The sequence below is a fragment of the Blastomyces dermatitidis genome, assembly GCF_000003525.1.
Source record: "Blastomyces dermatitidis ER-3 genomic scaffold supercont1.4, whole genome shotgun sequence".
NCBI classification, from domain to species: Eukaryota; Fungi; Ascomycota; class Eurotiomycetes; order Onygenales; family Ajellomycetaceae; genus Blastomyces; species Blastomyces dermatitidis.
This window is the reverse complement of record NW_025544777.1, coordinates 1,729,618-1,748,585: the sequence shown is the minus strand read 5'-3', so window position 1 is coordinate 1,748,585 and position 18,968 is coordinate 1,729,618. Positions and strand designations below refer to the sequence as shown.

Below are 18,968 nucleotides of genomic sequence, written 5' to 3'. Positions count from 1 at the left end.
GTGAAGAGCAGTCTTCTTTAAATCTGATTTATCACTCTTATTTCTTTTTCTCATATCTCATCTGTTTGTATACATAGCATTCATCTGAGTGTGAAGTTTTTCCTTAATAAGTGAAGCAGTATCAATTGAATGCTCTTTCACTCACTGCTCTTTGTATACTATCTTTTGAGATGTTCTAGAACCACACTGGCATGATAACTATGAATTGCTTTATAGACAGAATTATCATGCTCTGAAGAAGTCTGTACTTCTCACTGATTTTTAGACATGCTATCAGATGTGATTCAAAGATTGCTTAAGTCAGTGTATAATTACAGATGTATGCTGGCTTCTTATATATTGTAATATTATACACTAAATTAATTAGTGGCTGCTATGGCCCCTTTACACTCGTAAGCAAGTTCAGAAGCGGCCGCGTTATTATCCGATGATTGTACGTTCTTCCGAACCACAGTGTTATCAAAAATTGTTATCTCTCAATAAATAAAAAACTTATCAGTTTTGACTTCTTTATCTCTTACTTTAACACTCTCTTAATCTTCTTCTGTTACTGCTTATTTACAGTAACACTCTTCTTCTCTCTCTCTCTCTTTATCTTGATCTCAAATCATTCTCAGAACTTCTTCTGATTTTATTACTACTGTATGAGACTCTTCACTATCTTCTTCTTCAATCTCTTATAAGTGATATCATTCATATTATTTCTATACTTAGTTCAGTCTAAATCTATCAGAAGTGTTACTTAAAATTATTATCATTCTACTCTCTTACAGAGTCTCTTCAAGATATTATAATATATCTTATAATCTGTCTTCTCTCACTTAAACATCTTCTTTTTCTCTCTCTTTAATCTGTGACAGTGCTCACGCACCTTGATGATTCACAGAATCACAGAATATTTAAAGAGAGATAATATAATTGATTTCAGTGAGTGTTAAAGAGAGATGAAGACAGAAGCAGTGATCAGAAATAATATAATAATAGTAATAATAATGATAATAATGATAATAATAATGATGATAATAGTGATAATAATGATAATGATGATGATGATAATAATAATGAAGAAGAAGTGCATTGAAATATATTACTGACTTATCAAATATAAAGAGACTCAAAGAAAATATTAACAGCTTTCAGCAATGTACAGAAACAGCTACAGTGTTACATAGTAACATTATCTTCATTCAATATATACACTGTTAATATTCTTTGTATGCAGTTATTATATAATCTGTATCAGAGATACATGCAGAAAACAGATCTTTATTGCTAGAATAAATGATTACAGCAATTCTCTATTTTTATATTATAAAGATAAGTTGTTCTTATTTCTTTCTTCTCTCTTTTCTCTTCTTCAATCAATCACTAATTTCAAGCTGATATGAAAACTATTAAAACACTCTCAGAAACTCTCAAATTGAAGAGTATAGACTAATCAAATTTCAAATGCAGAAGAAATCAAATTATCTTCTACAGATTTAATTACTCATTTTCTCTTAAATAAAACAGCAGTCATATTCTTTTCTCTCTTCAATCAAATGAAACATGGCCTGTGAAAAGTGAGTATCATGTCAGATTATAATGATCAACACAGTCTCAGCATGCAGAACTGCATATACACAGTATATACTGAACTAAAAGACTGTATAAATTGCAAATCAGGAGCAGTATCCCAGAGAGAGCTGTGCAGTGTGAGAAAGCTGTAACTCTCAGTCATATGTGTAGAGAGTGAATCACTGCAGTAAGTGCATGTACATTAAAGTAATACTTTTTAATAATACTCAGTCTCTAATATAATGAAAATAGAGTCTCTCTGTGAGATCTGTTTCTATCAGAAGTCAGAGAATCTTATATTCTTCAAGACTATCTTCACACATCTTGTCTGTGAAATCAATGAGAAGAATCATCAATTTCAGTGTTCTATTCTTAATATTATTTAAGTGACAGCAGAGTTCACTCTGATCACACTTTTTAAGTGTATATTTTCTAATTATTCACATTTATATAGATATATACTGATTATTTATTAGATAATGTTAAGATAATGACTCATTACAGCTGTGTTACTCTCACTGTGAGAGATACACAGTTAATAATGAATATTATAAAGACTCTGAGAAGTGAGTATTTTAAGAGTGCTACAGCTCTGTGATCTTGATTTTTTTTCTTTCTCTTTCTATCTCTTTTTTTCTTTTTCTTTTTTTCTTTCTCTTTTTTTTTTTTTTTTTTTTTATTGTGATTTTTTCTTGTTGTTTTATTTTTTATTTTTTTATTATTTTTTATATTTTACATTTTTTTTTAATTAAAATGATATTGATTATAATCTGTATTTAGAAAAGTAATAATATTTAGTAATACTTTCTATTGAATTTTCAACAAATGAGTACTATATTATGATATTATGTAAGTAAGAAATGATTTCATAATCTTATTTAGTATCATTTTCAATAATGAGATCAGAATGAAAATGTGACTAAGAATTCAAACATATTCTTTATCTGAGACTAGATTTTTATTTGAAAAGTGAATCTGAGATCTTTAATATTTGAAATAATAAGATTTGAAATCAATGTGATGAATATAAATCATGATCAGAAGTAATACTTTTAGACAATGTAATAACTATAAAGTTTGATTCTAGTCTCAGACACGGTCACATGATCAGTCTATCACTTATTAACTATGTTTTTCACATTTGAAATCAATATATAAGAAATTCACTTATCACATATTTAATTTAAATAAAGATGAGAAAGAAAGATCTACACAGTCAGCAGAAAAACTCATCTATTTCTTTATATCACATACAGTATATGCACTGTCAATTAATTGATAACTATTGCTATATAATAAAGATAACTCTCAATTCAGTAATCTTAAGAGCATCAGAACTATACTCTTAAAGAGAAGAGTATTATCATACTCTTAGCTATATCAAGACTCTGTTACAGTTTCACACAGTTCATCACTTTTATGTGAATAATTTCATTCTATCTGAACTGGTTTTCAATCACTCTATGACATTATTCAGATATATTATAGAAAGATTCAATTAATGAATATGAGAATCTCACTTCTATATAAGATCAGCAGATTACTCTTTCTTAGTAATAAGACATTACTGAGATATCACTTCAGCTATTCTCACTTATGAAATGAGAGAAGAGTATTCATCTATTATCTATATAGAATAGCTAGATGCTGACTTCTTATTAATAAAGTCAGTGATTTGTTTTTCTTCTACTGAAATATATATGAGAGTTACTGCATATTTTATACAATCTTCTTAGTATACTAAGTATCATATCTGTGATATTCTTGCAATAACTCTGTAGTCTACAAGCTTGCTATTCAAGTAAGATAGTCAAGCTCACTTATACAGCTTCTCAAACAACTATCTCTATGTAACACCGCTAACTAGTCACTGCTTCGATTCCGTCACATTACAGTTATACATAGAAATCTTCATAAGTCTAGTCTTCATCTACACTTACAAGAGTCTGTAAAAGTTCAAAAGTTAATATCTTCTTAAGTATGCTAATTTTCATTCAATTCTCTCAAGATTGATCACCTGCTTCTAGAATCTTGATGTCAAAGTCAGAGATGAATATTATAAGAGAAGTGTTTCTCTGTTAATCACTCTGTAATTAATCTAATGCTTTCTGTTACATAGCAGTGTCTCAGAACAGAATATCAAGATATTTAATAATATTATCAGATGTTCATAACACTGGTTCACATGCTTTTATTCATGAATAAAACTTCTGTTTTATGTGATTTTTCAATCATTCATTGATATATCAATCTTAATTAATTAGTAAATCAATAATATCTTTATCTATACTCAGTTTCACAAGCATTTCCATTCTTCATGATGAGTAGAGAGTGAGATCAGAAGTATTAAAATATGTAAAAGCATCTAAGTGTTCTTTCAGTACTTTTGTATTCAATTCTGTAGATGTTGAAATTGCATGAATTTCTTGTTGAGTTAATCATTGAATTTCCTTGCATTGAAGTTGTTAAGTTGCATGCATATCAGCTATCTGTTACTATTGTAATTTCAACATTGCTCAGAGTCACTGTGATATTATATCTATACTTACATTTAAGAGTTCTTTCATATTATTGTTAGACATGATTATATTAATTATTAGATATGTGATATATTCTCTTTGTAAGATCTTGTTACAGAGTCAGAGTGACTGATAAGTAGACTGACTGTGTGACTGTGTCTGAGATCAGAATCAGATTTTTTAATAGTTTCATTATTAATTTGACTGATCTCATTACACAGTTTTAACATTAGATAGTAGTCTCATACTGTTTCAGTGAGACTTACTGTCTACTCTTGTTACATTTTTCAAATGAGATCATGATTTTCACTTCTCAATTTAAATTATTTTTATTGCTTTAAATGACTTTAAATAAATCTCATTTGAGTATTATCAAAAAGCATTACTTTTTAAAAAATTAAAAATAGTCTAAAAAAACCTTAAAATGTCTAAAAATAGTAACTTTATGTCAAGAATAAGACTAAATAAGATCAAATAAGATCACTTTCTCATTTTTTTCAAGTTATGGTTTCATTTTAAGATCTGATATATAGTCACTTTGCATGTTTTTTTAATGACTAGTCTCAGTGAGATTCATACTAAGAAATGTATGAGACTAGATTAAATGAGATCAAACATGAAATTCATGATCTCAGTGATCAGTCTACTGATGAGCAAGCTTCTATCTGAGAACTCAGTGTTCACTTTAACTGTTTAACTGTTTCTCTATTTCTTACACATTGTTATGCATTCAGATATCTCAGTGAGTAATCATTTCTAATAAGAAGATAATGAATGTTTTTCAAGTGTAAGAGACTTACACTAAATAGATTGATATAATATATAGATCTTATATAACAAAGTGAAAAACATTAGAGGAGAAAAGCAAGAGAAAGTGCAGAAATCAGCAATTGAAGTGAATATTTATATGCATATGCAGTGAAGCTTCGGGGTGAAAGAATAGAAATTTCATGAGTTTTTTCAGCTGAGAATCAGTGACTGAGAATCAGAGCTTTCAGCGGAATCTGTGAAGTGTAATGAAATAGTCTATATGATTGATCGGGCGCAGCCCGCTATATATATAAAAGATGTGAGATAAATCTGTATAATAGTCAGAGAAAGATCTGCAGATTATAAAGAATCTTATAGAATAAGAAACTGAGTGACAGACTCTTTTCTCTTCACAGTAATAAGGAATTTTTCCTCATTGAGATTTTTTATAGATATGAAGAGTTTTTAATAAGTATTACTACAGTACTGAGTCTGATTCTATGAAATCACTCAGTGAAAGACTTCACAGATAAAGTCTTAGAGAGAGAAGAATATATAAGAAATCTCACTTCTTACAGATTCTTTAACTTTATTTCTATCTCTTATATAATTAATAGAGTTAGCAGCTCTTGACTATATATAACTATATAGACTGAAGTTTATAACTACTATTCATAACTCAGCTTAAATGCTAATATATATTTAATCTCTATATTTTATCTTTCTATCATGAATACTTTTAGTAGTTAATAGTATATATCACATCAAGCTGCAAACACCTGAATAATCACCTGCGAGTACTTATTCTTATAAGAAGACTGTTACTGACTCTGTCTATAACTTCTCAAATTTCTATTTTAATTTATTAAGATAGTTTATATAAAGATATTCTGATTTAAATCAGATAAAACAGAGACTCTTTTTCTTAGTCTTTCTATTATATACTCTATTTATAGAAGCTTATAAAGTTCTCTCTCTTTACTCAGTAGTCAGATATGAATCTCTCTATATTTTATTATCTTTTTTCAGTAAATCTAGTCTCTATTATTTAGGTTCTTACAGAGCTGATCAGTGATTTACTCTTTATAAGTCTGTGATTCTTACAGTGATCTGTAAGTAATAAATAAGAGTTATCAGTTTCTTCAGAACTAAGAGTTTAGAGTCTTACTTAATAAGCTTATTCTATATATTTTTATTTAGTCTTATTTTAAATATTATCATTCAGATCTTATTTCAGAGCTCTGTTTTCACAGATCTTAATTTATATTATAATTTCATGAAATACTGTGAGTAGTCTTTATTAGATTTCTTATCTCTTTTTCTAATATTAATAATCACAGCTAGACTGACCGTGTGACTGTGTCTGAGACTAGAATCAGAATTTTTGATAGTTCTATTATCAATTCAACTGATCTCATTACACAGTTTTAACATTAGATAGTAGTCTTATATAGACTGACTGTGTGACCGTGTCTGAGACCAGGACCAGAATTTTTGATAGTTTCATTGTCAATTTGACAGATCTCATTACACAGTTCTAACATTAAATAGTAGTCTCATACTGTCTCAGTGAGACTTACTGTCTACCCTTGTCACATTTTCCAAATAGAACCATGATTTCCACTTCTCAATTTAAATTATTTTTATTGCTTTAAATGACTTTAAATCTCATTTGAGTGTTATCAAAAAGCGTTACTTTTTAAAAAATTAAAAATAGTCTAAAAAAAACCTTAAAATGTCTAAAAATGATAACTTTATGCTAAGAATAAGACTAAATGAGATTAAATGAGATCACTTTCTCATTTTTTTCAAGTTATAAATTCATTTTGAGATTTGATATATAGTTAGTTTACATGTTTTTTTAATGACTAGTCTTAGTGAAATTCATATCAAGAAATGTATAACTCAGTATGAGATCAGATCAAATGAAATTAAATATGAAATTTATAATTTCAGTGACTAGTCTAATCACAGCTCAGATATTCTCTATTCAGCTTATAAAGTCTTTTAACTTATTCTCTAAATAGATTTTAAGAATGAATCAGTAGAATCTCTTATAATTATTCTCTAGATAATTCAGTTAATTCTTGACTTTAATATAGTAGAGATCTGTTATTATATAGATAATAGCTTCTTCATCTTTTATATTATATAGTCAGACTTATAAGTCAATTTTAAATACAAACTTATAAAAGCTTTTATAGATTGTTATTATTATTATTATTATTATTCTTTTATTATACTTATATACAAGCAGAGCTTATGATGAGTCCTTACATGATGTTAAATACAGGCTAAGTGTTGATTATACAGAAGGAAATACAGGTGTTGAGACTATATCAAGATAACAAGAACATAGAAATTACAAAGAAGTGACAATTAAATACATACAATAATAACTTCTCATCTCAGAAACATAGAGCAATTTGTTGAAGTGATTTGTACATCTCTGTATTTATTAGAAATCTGAGGTGCTTGAGTTCTGAATTTAATGTATCCCCTGCGGGTTTCGAACTCACATGTCTCAATTTCTCACATCAAGGTGCTACTGAGTGACTGCATTAATCATTCAGTCACCGGGGCTTTTATAGATTGTAATTCAGTAGATAATCTTAAGTGATTACAGTTTAAGAAAGTTTCTTTTCAGTTTATAAATATCTCTGAAGATTATATCTAGAGACTCAGTTTTAAAGTGTTTACAGATAGTAAGTATTTCTTATAGAAAAATAACTTAATTCTGTAAGAAATACTTAAGAATATTCTTTACTAAGATTAATTTATTCATAAATTCAAAGAATTTCTCTATTATAGATATAGAGAATAATATTCTATAAGTAATTAATAAGTTCTCTAAGACTTCTTTTATAGAAATTATTTATAATTTAGATAACTACTTCTGAGTATCTATAGTAGAGTTTATAGAGATTAAAGTATATAAGTTTCTAGTTCTTTCAGTTATAATAAATAGTTACTGACTGATAGAGCTTGAAATGTAAGAATAAGTGCTTATAGATAATTATTCAGATGTTTATAGCTTGATATAATATATACTGATAACTATTAGAAGTATTCACAGTAGAAAAATAAATATAGAGATTAAATATATAATAGTATTTAAACTAAGTTATAAATAGTATTCATGAACTTCAGTCTATATAATTATATATAGTCAAGAGCTGCTAACTCTATTAATTACATAAGAGATAGAAATAGAGATAAAGAATCTATAAGAAGCAGAATTTCTTACATTCTACTAAAAGTCTTAATTCTCAGTCACTGATTCTCAGCTGAAGAACTTACAGAGTTTCTATTCTTTCACTTTAAAACTTTATCTTATACATATATAAATATTCACTCTAATTACTGATTCTTACACTTTCTCTTTTTATTTTTCTTCTCTAATGTTTTTCACTTTTATTATATAAGATTTATATATTATACTGATCTATTCAGCGTAAACCTCTTACAGATATTTATACATATATTGTGAAAGATGTAAAGCTTGTGTGATTGAAAGGTTGCTAGCTTTGTGAAAAGTTATATGATGGAAGGATTAGTAAGTCAGATCACGTGACCTGACACCCCCACTCACCAGAGTAACTATACACGATGCTATATACAAAATTCGCCTTCAAATCAAGTACAGGTACAAAAAATGACTGGAAAATGTGAAGTAATGAAAAACCAGTCATGATATACATCATTTTTTATCCCCCTATCCCTTCATCTTCATTATATTCTCTTTCCAACGCATATATTTCAAACAGTTGACCTCTTTAACACAGGTCTTGTAATAATACTTCCATTCCATGGAAGCTTTGGCGCGCGTGAGGTTTTTCGGGATCGGAAGTGCAGCGATCTCGGGATCGGTGGGTAGGTCTTCAAGACTGTCCCCCACTGAAGCTTCCCCCACTGTAGTGATATCCCTTGTAGATGTCGGAGGATCATCAGATTCAACTGTGAGTTCTGAGGAGTTCAGTGTATTCTGCACTAAAAGGGTAGGTATTCTCGCGGAGATATCATAGTCAATCCACCAATTATTAGTGGGTATGAGAAGTAATGGACACTCAGGTCGAATATCCTCATCAATGAATAGATTATCAATTGATGGATCAGGAATCGCTGCAGTCTCTTTACGGGCCGCAGTCGGTAGGCCTGGTGTCGCTGAAGGAATCGCCGCAGCCGCTTTGCAGGCCGCATTGGGTAGGACCTTCAGGTTGTGCGTTGTAGCTGTTGTAGCTGTTGAGGTGGTGGCAGGATGATTGTTGACATCCTGTGGTCGATCCGTAGAGGATCTCTGTTGACGGAGTTTTTCCAGTTGTAGTTCGAGTTCTAGGACTCTTTGCTTCCCCTTGTCCATCTCAAGTATCATCTTGAGATGCTCCATCTGTTGGTCTGATATTGCCTCGCCCGAACGGTAGACACCTGGGTGTCCATTATTCTCATCAAGAGAACCAGCTTCAAATCGAGAGGGTGTTTCATCAATGGAGCTTTCAAAGGCTCCAGGAGGATGTCCACTGGCAGAGCGTGAGTGTGAAGAATCATCATCATCAACTGCAACTGATCCAGTGGAAAGGACGCGAGATCGCGAACGTGTGTGTGGGCGAGATTGTATTGAATCCGCCATCTTGATATTCGTTTATTGGATCCTTGCCAATATCGTTCTCTTTTCTTGCTTTTTTGCAAATGTGGTGCGTTTTCTGCAAGCCTCTTTTTTTTAAGCGAGCAGTAGTATTATTGATCATCAAGATCTCAAACGCATCAATACTGATAGAATAAGATGATTTTAACTCCTGATGGGCGTATCAAATGAAGCAGTAGTTCAAATAATGAGTATATTGACAAGGAATCCCGAATTGGCAGCGATTTTGCGCAAAACGGGTCTCATAACCTGTGGAAGGTGTAAAGCTTGTGTGATTGAAAGGTTGCTAGCTTTGTGGAAAGTTATATGGTGGAAGGATTAGTAAGCCATATCACGTGACCTGACATATATAAGATAAAGCTTCAGAGTAGAAGAATAGAAATTCTATCAATTCTTCAGTTAAGAATTAATAACTGAGAATCAGAGCTTTCAGTAGAAATCTATGAAGTGTAATGAAATAATCTATATAATTAATCAGATGCAGTCTGTCATACTTTAAATAAAGTTATTAATAAAACTTTATAATAGCTTTTTAAAATTAATAATAATTACTACTCTGTATATAAGAGCTATTTCTTAAATATAATTAATTATTAGTTTTATTTTTCTTTTCTTAGAAAAAACAGAGAATTTTATAATATTATTAAAATTTTCATTTATTATAGTTAGACTGATTATGTGACCGTGTCTAAGACTAGAATCAGATTTTTTGATAGTTTCATTATCAATTCAACTGATCTCATTACATGGTTTTAACATTAGATAGTAGTCTTATACTGTCTCAGTGAGACTTACTGTCTACTCTTATCACATTTTCTAAATAAGATCATGATTTTCACTTCTCAATTTAAATTATTTTTATTGCTTTAAATGACTTTAAATCTCATTTAAGTATTATCAAAAAGCATTACTTTTTAAAAAATTAAAAATAGTCTAAAAAAAACCTTAAAATGTCTAAAAATAGTAACTTTATGCTAAGAATGAAACTAAATGAAATCAAATGAAATCACTTTCTCATTTTTTTCAAGTCATGATTTCATTTTAAGATCTGATATATAGTCACTTTATCTGTTTTTTTAATAGTCAGTCCCAGCAGGATTCACATCAAGAAATGTATAAGATCAGATTAAATGAGATCAAACATGAAATTCATGATCTCAGCAGTCAGTCTAATTATAGTAATAAATAAAATTCAAAGTTTCTTTTATTTTATAAATTACTTCAAAATTTTTATACAGTAGATAGTTAAATTTTATTCAAGTTTTATTAATTAAAAAAATAAGAGATTAATATTTAAAAATTCAATATTAATAATTCATTATTTACTGAAACTAAATATTTTATATTTATAAAATAAAGAATAATAATGAGTTTCTTATATAATATTTAATAGTTGATTTTAAAGCTATGATAAACATTTCAATTTTATTTAACTATTTCACACAATTGAGTAGAACAGCTGATATATATTTTAGAAATAATTATTTTTAATTCATAATATTGAATTTCTTGATAGATTATCTCAAGATAATTGAAGACCTTCTCATAGATTCACTCAAGTTTATAAAAAAGAAGAGTATCTCAATATTGATCACAGATTAATTATTTTGAAGAAGTAATAGAGATTTCTGAGAGAGTTTCTGAAGCTTCAAGAGCAGCAAGTAAATTCATATTGATAAGAGAATGAGTATATATAGTGTAGAGATTGTGTAGAGGTAGAAACATATAGCAGAAGATCTGCCACTCTGGAATTCAGGTTAGCAGGCCACTAAAAATATTGTATACTTATCTTCAAGCAATGAGGTCTGTAGTTCCTAGTTGCTTCCTTGCGCCAATCGCATGGTGATCCTCGGTGACATTCAAGAGGGAACGGTTCGATTAGGAGAGCAGCGAAATGAGATAGGACTCCTTCATTGATAACACTAGAATATGATATAACACAGCGTTGAACCGCACCTCCAGGGCCCTAGAGGAATTATGCGCACAATCAGCGTCCAAAAAGGGTTACGTGTTCATCTACTCATTCCATCCCTAGGGTAGAGTAGAATTTGTTTCCGTGATAGTTTCCCCTCGCAGCAAGAATTCATCTCATCTCAACAGTAGATTCAGGACCACCACTTGTGGATTGATGAAACGACGAGCGGCTGCGTTTCGTTGTTCATGGAAGCAGAATCCCCAACAGACACAGGCTCCTTCAGTCAATTCATTCTTTCGTTCTTTCATTCTCTATTCCAAATATCCCCTCTTCCTTAGCCCATGTTCTTTTCCTTTCCTGATCCATCATGCAAACAAACAAGAATAAGACATACCCGGAGAAAGACACAGACGGACAAAGTCTATCAACACCCCTAGAGACTGACACTTGTTCGTATGATGATGAAATATGGAGGGATGTATGGCACCTAGGTACATCATCAGTGCTAGATGAAATCCTGTGGTAGGAAGAGATATTCAGGGCAAGAGAGATGTGTATAATAATGGATTATTAGTTCGAAAACGCCTAAACTATGGCTCCTACGTGAATTTCAAGGGCGAGAGGGGACTTCACCCTTTTTTTTTTTTTTGCCCCTGCTTTCCCACTCTCCATTCTAAAATTACCAGCAGGAAACACGTGTGTCAGTCGAAGATTCGATATTGATTCTGTTCCATGCCTGGCACCCGGCCTGGGTACACATTTCTTGCGTGGCACGCACGCACTGGGGTTACGCGGGGTGGAACTGGAACGGGCACCCCTAATGGAAATGATCTAAATGACGGAACGGGTGAAGGGGGTTATGTTGTATGTGTGAAATGCGGGAAGCTTTTATGATGTAATGTATCATGCCATCGTTGAGTAAAAACAATAATAATATCAATAACAAATCGGGCCAGAAAGGCGCGGAAAACTGGGGGCTACACGGTTAAACGTCTCGGGTGTGATTGATCCTCTCGCTTGTTGAAATGACCCAAGTGCTTGGTGACATATGTAACTGATCTTTACCCACGCTGGGACGGAGAACCCCGATCCCCGGCTGTCGATCTACTCACAGGTAGTAGTTGTGTATATTGAATGAAAAAAAATAGATAGGGCCATTTTATCTGTGGGAGGACAGAAGATTTCACAACCCCCTCATCTGACTAGATCATATGCAAAACTTTTCTCTGAAACCGTGTTCTGATGAAATTGGTAACTTGAATGTAGAGACAATAAGGTAAAATAGTAGATTGATTGATTTAAAAAATAATGAAGAAATGAAGAGTAGGAAATGATAAAAAGGTGAAACATAACTTGTAAGAGACACAGATAAGGTTGAAAAGAAAGAGAGAATAGAGACAATATAACCTAGAGACAGGACTTGCGCGACGAAAAAAAGGGAGAGGAAAAGAAGATCAGAGAAAAGCAGGGTTGAACAAGCAAGAAGGATGGAAAGAGAAATAGGTAAAATAGTATAATTGGAATATAATATATAAAAAGAAAGCAAGAACTAAAAACAAAAAGTTTGATAACTGGATTCTAGATGACGAGATTTCACACACGCATGAAAGAGAAGTGAACCATAAAGCCAAACAAAGACAGAAACAAAGGCGACAAACAACAAACTAGGCACAAATATAGACCCAGTTTCAATTGAGGAAGGGTGGGAGAGAGAGATTTGAAGAAGGGAGCATTATTTTTTTTTTTTTTTAAAAAAAAAAGCATAAAATAGATGAAGAGCAAACCGAGTATAGCAGAGAGGATGAAAAGGAGTTAATAGACGGGAAAAGCCGACTGCGAGCTACATGAACGTTGTATTTAATGGTCTTGATCCGCACTAAGGCGCTCTTCTTCTGCTCACCTACCCAAATATTATTCGGGAAAAAAAAAAAAAAAAAAAAAAAAAAAAAAAAAAAAAAAAAAAAAAAAAAAAAAAAAGGAACAAGTCTTCACATGCATTGTTGGATACGGTGTGATTTGTGAGGGAATGGACGGGCGAGAAGGTGGGATTTAGATGAAATGGCGATATAGGTATAGAATAGCGACGCAGGAATTTCAAGGAATGGAATAAGGACAGTTGAAAATGAAATAAGATAAAAAAATAAACAAAATGAAAAGAGAGGTAGGGTAGAGAGAGAAGGTTGTAGAGGGACCAAATATAAAATAGAGATTGGGTAAAAACGAAAAAAAAAAAATGTACTGTGAAATACGCGCCCAGAAATGAACGAGAACAAGGAAAGAAAGAGAAGAATAGGGTGGAAAAATGGAGCATACAACAGGAAATAAACTAGAGTTGAGGTTGAAGGTTCGTGCGGTGAACAATATATGTAGCGGTGAAAGGTGAAAAATATAAAGGGGCGTTGGGCAGGCGAGATTGGACCAGAGTAAATTGCTGGTGTTGCCTTTGGCCCGACTCGACAGGGGAAGTACAAAAATAGTGATATCAGGATGGGAATACTTTTGTTGGCGGGGGAGGGAGGAGAGTAAATTGTTGGCTCCTCGGGGACAAAACCTGAGCAGGAGGGAAATGGCGGTATAAGAAAAGTAGGTGGTTGGGGAGAATTTCGGTCCATTAAAGCAATACAGGAATGCGAACTGAGAGTCAAAAGGGCGTTCTCGTATTTCGAAGCTTCCGTGGATTTTGAAAAGAGTGTCGTCCAGCATCATTCTATCGACTCGTAGGGTATTTAAATTTGTGTTTCTTCTCTTTTGATTCTTCCGTAGAAAGCGGAGAATGATAAATTGTCTGGTTGCATGTGTATCGTGGTTCCGTCTTCGTATATTTTCTTTAAATCTGTTTTCCTTCTTTATTTTCCTTTCCTTTAATCGCAGTCAACAATTCTTTGTTTTTGGTCGTTTAACGAGGTTTTTCCCCATCTACATGATGGCGCATTTTGAGCAGCATCCCTGCGCGTCTTCGCGGTCGTCCATGTCCATTTTTTCTGGGGCTCGGGATCCATAACCGCCTCCCCCCGACGAATACGATGACATCTCTTTGTTATAGCGGCGAATTTCCCGTACGATATCGTAGAACGCGTTGTCAACATTCGTGCGAGATTTCGCGGAGGTCTCGATGAATTTGCAGCCAAAGTCGCGGGCCAATGCTTCACCCTCTGTAGTTTCCCACATATGAGCGTTAGTGCTGTAAATAAGGGGATTATATATAGTACAATCATCCGTCGTAATGCATTATCAAAATCAAATATTCTATTGAAGGCCGATCCGTACCTTGTTCAGACACGACCCGTTCTTTCACCAAGTCGCACTTATTGCCCACAACAATGATGGGGAAATAGTCCTTGTCCTTCACGCGCAGTATTTGTTGCTGATAAGTCATGATTTCCTCGAATGACTGTCTAGAAGTGATGGAATAGACCAGCAGGAAACCCTCGCCTGTCCGCATGTATTGTTCTCGCATTGCTGAGTATTCTTCCTGTCCAGCTGTGTCAAGAACGTCCAGCAAGGCAACCTCATCGTCGATAACACATTGCTTCCGGTATGAATCTGTTTTCACGGAGTTTTGGTCCCAGTGTAAGTTACCGCGGCCAATTGTTTTTGATGGGGAAAGGGAGCAAGGAAACCACGGGAACGGGGCTGCCCACCTTCGATTGTTGGATCGTATTCATCGACGAAATGACTCTGGATCAATTGGATGGTCAAACATGACTTTCCAACACCGCCTCCACCGACAACGACCAGCTTGTATTCTCGAAGGAACTGTTGATAGAAAACGACGAAAGGGACACGAGTTAGTGAAAAATACCAAAAGGTGCCTGGCCGGCTATTTACTTCTACCCTTTCCCTCGGGAAACGGACATTGGGATGGATGGATGGATGGAGGGATGGAGGGATGGAGGGATGGGATTGAGACGGGAGAGAAGGAGATGGAGGAATGGCGTTGAGTTGATGCTACTAACCTTTGAAGCCATGGTGACAGCAATGTGGTTGGTTGTGGTGGTCTGGGGTTGCAGAGAACCGAAACTCGTGGGAGGCTTGGACTACTACAAGTCCAGGTGAAGGGAATGATGACGACAAAGAAGCTGATGACGACAAAGAAGCTGACGACGATAGAAGGATTCAATTGTAGCCCTTGGTGGAGAGGCTGGTTTGAGCGATAGTGGAAGGGTAGGGTAGAGAGTGTTCTAGGGAGGAGAATGGGCGCCAAAAAATAAAACGAAAAAAACTACCTGACTACACCGGGGGGGGAGCGAGATTCCGCTTGAGGCCACAGAAAACAAAAGCCAAGCCTGGACACACAGTCAGGGGTGAATTGGAGAGAAAGTTGGATAGTTGGGTGGCTGGACGAGGGGAGAGGAGAGAGAACGATGATGGAAGAGAAGAGATGAGGTGAGGTGGGAATAGAATGGATGGATCGATGGATGGATCGATGGATCAGTTCTGACGGCGCTTTCTTCCCTTCCTTGATGATCGAGAGACAAATAATAATGGCTGGAGGCGGGGATTGGATTGTCGAACTGTGGTCTGCGGTGTGGCTGTGGTTTGGCGGTGGGTTCTGGATCTGGAGTAATCTGTACGTAGTTAGACCAACCGGAGCTACTGTTGTTAGGCGGGTTTAGGGACAAACTCGGGGCGGTAGGGGGCTGGTTGGGGCGCGTTATTAGGGGTGCGGTTTGGATGGTTGCGGCCAAGGGTTAGTGGGTTTAGTAGGTTTATTAGTTAGGTTATTTGTTGGTTGGTTTAGTCGGTTTAGTCGGTTTTGTAAGCTTCTTCGGAGGAAGGTGTGGTGTAGTACTCCGTACGCTGTAGTGGAGTTGGGGAGGGGAGGGAGTCAGTCTGGTGAACACTCACTCACTCGCAAGAATTGTGTGGTTGCTGCATAGAGTATGTAACTACTTAAGGGAGTTTCAAGGATCAGGGAGCACGAGTTACCCCCAGGTGAACCAACGAATTACACATTGCATTTTCTATTCCACAGCCAAAATGCTACATTCCTCCTCCTGCTGCTGTTGTGACTCTACTTGATATCAGATGGTTGGTGTGTGCGTGTGTACCTATACAAAGGGGGTTGGCATTGTGTTGCCTGGACGGAGTAGTTACTCCGTACGGAGTAGTTAACTAATGAAGATGCCATTTGTGACTTTGGGCCACACGGTTGTATTCTCCAGACTTAAAACTCCTCCTATACATCTCCCTCTGTACATGTACTGCATCTACTTGTACAACCCCTGGTATACACAGAATATACCTGGGTAGATAGATATATCTTATCTTCACAGAACGCATCCAATATAATAAAGCTCCAAATGTCCCAAAACTACTCCCGCAGTTCGTGATTTTCCTATTCATCACCCATTAATGAACCCTATTATCAATGATATCCATCTATTCGTCGCCATCGGAGGCGCGATCACAGACTGCCAGATTTATTAGCCCAATCGCCCACCTTCTTCTTCTCGCTTCTAGGGTTTGTGTGCCCTCGCTGCCCGCGCTGCCCTCTCCTCCTCTCATCCTGCATAGGCGTTGTTGCAGTTCGAAAGTTAACCTTTTGCGTCGTATGGTATGGCCCAGTTCACCCGCGCTAGCTGCGCTCCAAGCGCTGCATGGCATGGGCTTTTTTCCTTTTCTTCATCCCTGGCTCAGTCAACCCTATAAAGTCGTCGTATTTGACCGCCGCCCCCTCATGCACAGAGTCGTGGGCAAAAATGCAAGGGCATGCAACCTGAACCCGCATTTCCAGCTCTCTTGGCCGGCTCTCATTCGCACCAGTCCCCAAGACGGCTAAGTTACCTCGAACGATGAAAAGTAAGAAAAGAAAAAAAAGAAAAAGAAAAAGAAAAAGAAACGATAGTTAACCCTGCACAACATGCACACCAATGACATCTCCTCCAGTCGGCAGTCCAATTCGGGTGGAGACTGCTTCTCTCGCTGCTCATTTGTGCGCTCCGCTCTCAAGCTCCCTCCATTCGCCCTCCGATCACCCTGTTGTGAATCCATTATTATCCTACGAGCAATTGCTCTCTGTTGTTCTCTTTTATGTAACCTTCTCGCTTTTCCTTCATTTTCGCCTTTTAACATCTTCCGGTTTTGATAACCAACACTACGCTGTAACTTCAAAGCTTAAAGAGGATGAATATGACATTCAACTATGTACGGGCTGGTCGTAACGAAGCCGGAGGCTAAAAGGAGAACACGAACAGCGTTCCAATGGGACCCCCTTTCTCCCAATCCACTCTTCCTGTCCCTGAAGAAGCTGTCTGGCCAATTGGAGATGGCTACTAAATAAGAAATCATGATGGTATCATCGTCGTTCATGGGAATTTGCTAGCAAAGCCTGCCCCAGGCTTCATTATTTGGCACAGGCCAAATATGGCGTAAATTACAGTAGCTAATACCTGAGGACCCCACTGACTGCCCACCATAATCCTGAAAATCTTCAAAAAGAAAGGTCCCTCAATGACAGAAACAAACGTCACTAGAAGTCGAGGCTGGGAGACAAGCATCACTTGCCCGCCGCTATTCAGCAAAAGCCACGAATATTTCCTATCTCAGGATGTCCACAAATTTGCACATGCGACACGACATGCGATGCATGCAGCACAAGACGCCAAGCTAACAAGCAGTTCGGGTCCCAGATATCTGGATTCTAAGATAAGCATTCAAGCGTTAAAAAGTCATCGACGAACCAAAGTTGAGGATAAAAGGGGCGTTGACCTCAACCCCACTTTCTCTGTATTCGAACTTGAGAACCTGTCAACAACATGCGCAGTAGTGGAAACAAATTTAGACTAACATGGGAAGGTCAGCGCTTTATTTTTAACATTATTGCTGTACGAAAGGAAGATAATAACCCCGTAAGCTTATTGGACAAGGGATGATGGGGAATTTGATGACATCAGAGACACCACCACCAGCATATGACAAGGTTCCGCGGTCCGCGGCATTATTTCTGCATTATTTGATGATTTCCCGTTTCAATGCTGGAAAACCCGCTGAGAAAGAAAAAAAAAACACACACAATTGTCTACTACTACTAATTTAAGTGCAGCATGAAGGGAAGGAAGGGCGCTGCTGGAGTGAGTTAGTTAACCCCCGCGAAATTCCGTGCAGAAGAAACAGAAGAAAATCATCGATCAGTCCCGTCTTGGTCTAATTTAGGTCATCAGGCTTATGACATTTCAGCGCCAAACCAAAGCTCGTCCAGCAAAACATCGGGATCGGATACCAATTCTGACAGCCAGGAAATATCTCACATATTTATTTATGGGACACGGCAGTGTGCCCAAGGTTTTCCAACTCTGCATGTTTCATCCTTGCCACATAAGCTTCCCGTCACCTGACTTAGCGGAGGTTCCTCTCTGGCTAATTGGAGAAATCATTCTTCTTCCTTTCAGACCATCCTTCCATGAAGCCTTCCATGAAGAATCCAAAAATCCCTGTTTTCCAGTGGGACGGTCTAAATCGCATGATCGGGAAGCTTCTCTCCCTTGTACGGAACAAACGGAAGAGAGCAAATGGCGAGAATAATTATCCCTCTATTCAATCCGCAGCTATCCTAGTTTCTGAGGACAATATATACCTTCCTTGA

The 18,968-nt window shown here is 35.4% G+C and overlaps 3 protein-coding genes across 3 annotated transcripts; 1 reads left to right on the top strand and 2 right to left on the bottom strand.

The window, feature by feature from the left end:
• Nucleotides 1-8,190: 8,190 nt before the first annotated feature.
• On the bottom strand, nt 8,191-9,814 carry BDCG_16841 (uncharacterized protein). Its single transcript, XM_045426033.1, has one exon. It carries the CDS (start codon nt 9,451-9,453, stop codon nt 8,542-8,544), a length of 912 nt encoding a protein of 303 aa, XP_045280736.1. The 5' UTR covers nt 9,454-9,814; the 3' UTR covers nt 8,191-8,541.
• A 1,670-nt stretch (nt 9,815-11,484) lies between these two features.
• BDCG_04078 (Ras-like protein) lies at nt 11,485-16,217 on the bottom strand. The gene is made up of 5 exons (XM_045419752.1): nt 15,340-16,217; nt 15,025-15,139; nt 14,651-14,926; nt 11,778-14,535; nt 11,485-11,694 (listed from the first exon to the last, which is right to left on the bottom strand). The coding sequence occupies exons 1-4, from the start codon at nt 15,349-15,351 to the stop codon at nt 14,300-14,302; spliced, it is 639 nt and encodes a 212-aa protein (XP_045275984.1). The 5' UTR covers nt 15,352-16,217; the 3' UTR covers nt 11,485-11,694; nt 11,778-14,299.
• BDCG_04077 (uncharacterized protein) lies at nt 15,050-18,233 on the top strand. The gene is made up of 2 exons (XM_045419751.1): nt 15,050-16,847; nt 16,952-18,233. Exon 2 carries the CDS (start codon nt 17,837-17,839, stop codon nt 18,170-18,172), a length of 336 nt encoding a protein of 111 aa, XP_045275983.1. The 5' UTR covers nt 15,050-16,847; nt 16,952-17,836; the 3' UTR covers nt 18,173-18,233.
• The last annotated feature ends 735 nt before the right edge of the window (nt 18,234-18,968 follow it).

What these genes read in the sequence shown, in the direction of transcription:
- BDCG_04078 (XM_045419752.1), bottom strand. An exon ending in ATACGATCCAACAATCGAAG is followed by an intron (nt 14,927 to 15,024) that starts GTGGGCAGCCCC and finishes CCGTGAAAACAG; the next exon opens with ATTCATACCGGAAGCAATGT. An exon ending in ACGGGTCGTGTCTGAACAAG is followed by an intron (nt 14,536 to 14,650) that starts GTACGGATCGGC and finishes GGGAAACTACAG; the next exon opens with AGGGTGAAGCATTGGCCCGC.
- BDCG_16841 (XM_045426033.1), bottom strand. Translation starts at nt 9,453, where the DNA reads ATGGCGGATTCAATACAATCTCGCCCACACACACGTTCGCGATCTCGC.
- BDCG_04077 (XM_045419751.1), top strand. Translation starts at nt 17,837, where the DNA reads ATGACAGAAACAAACGTCACTAGAAGTCGAGGCTGGGAGACAAGCATC.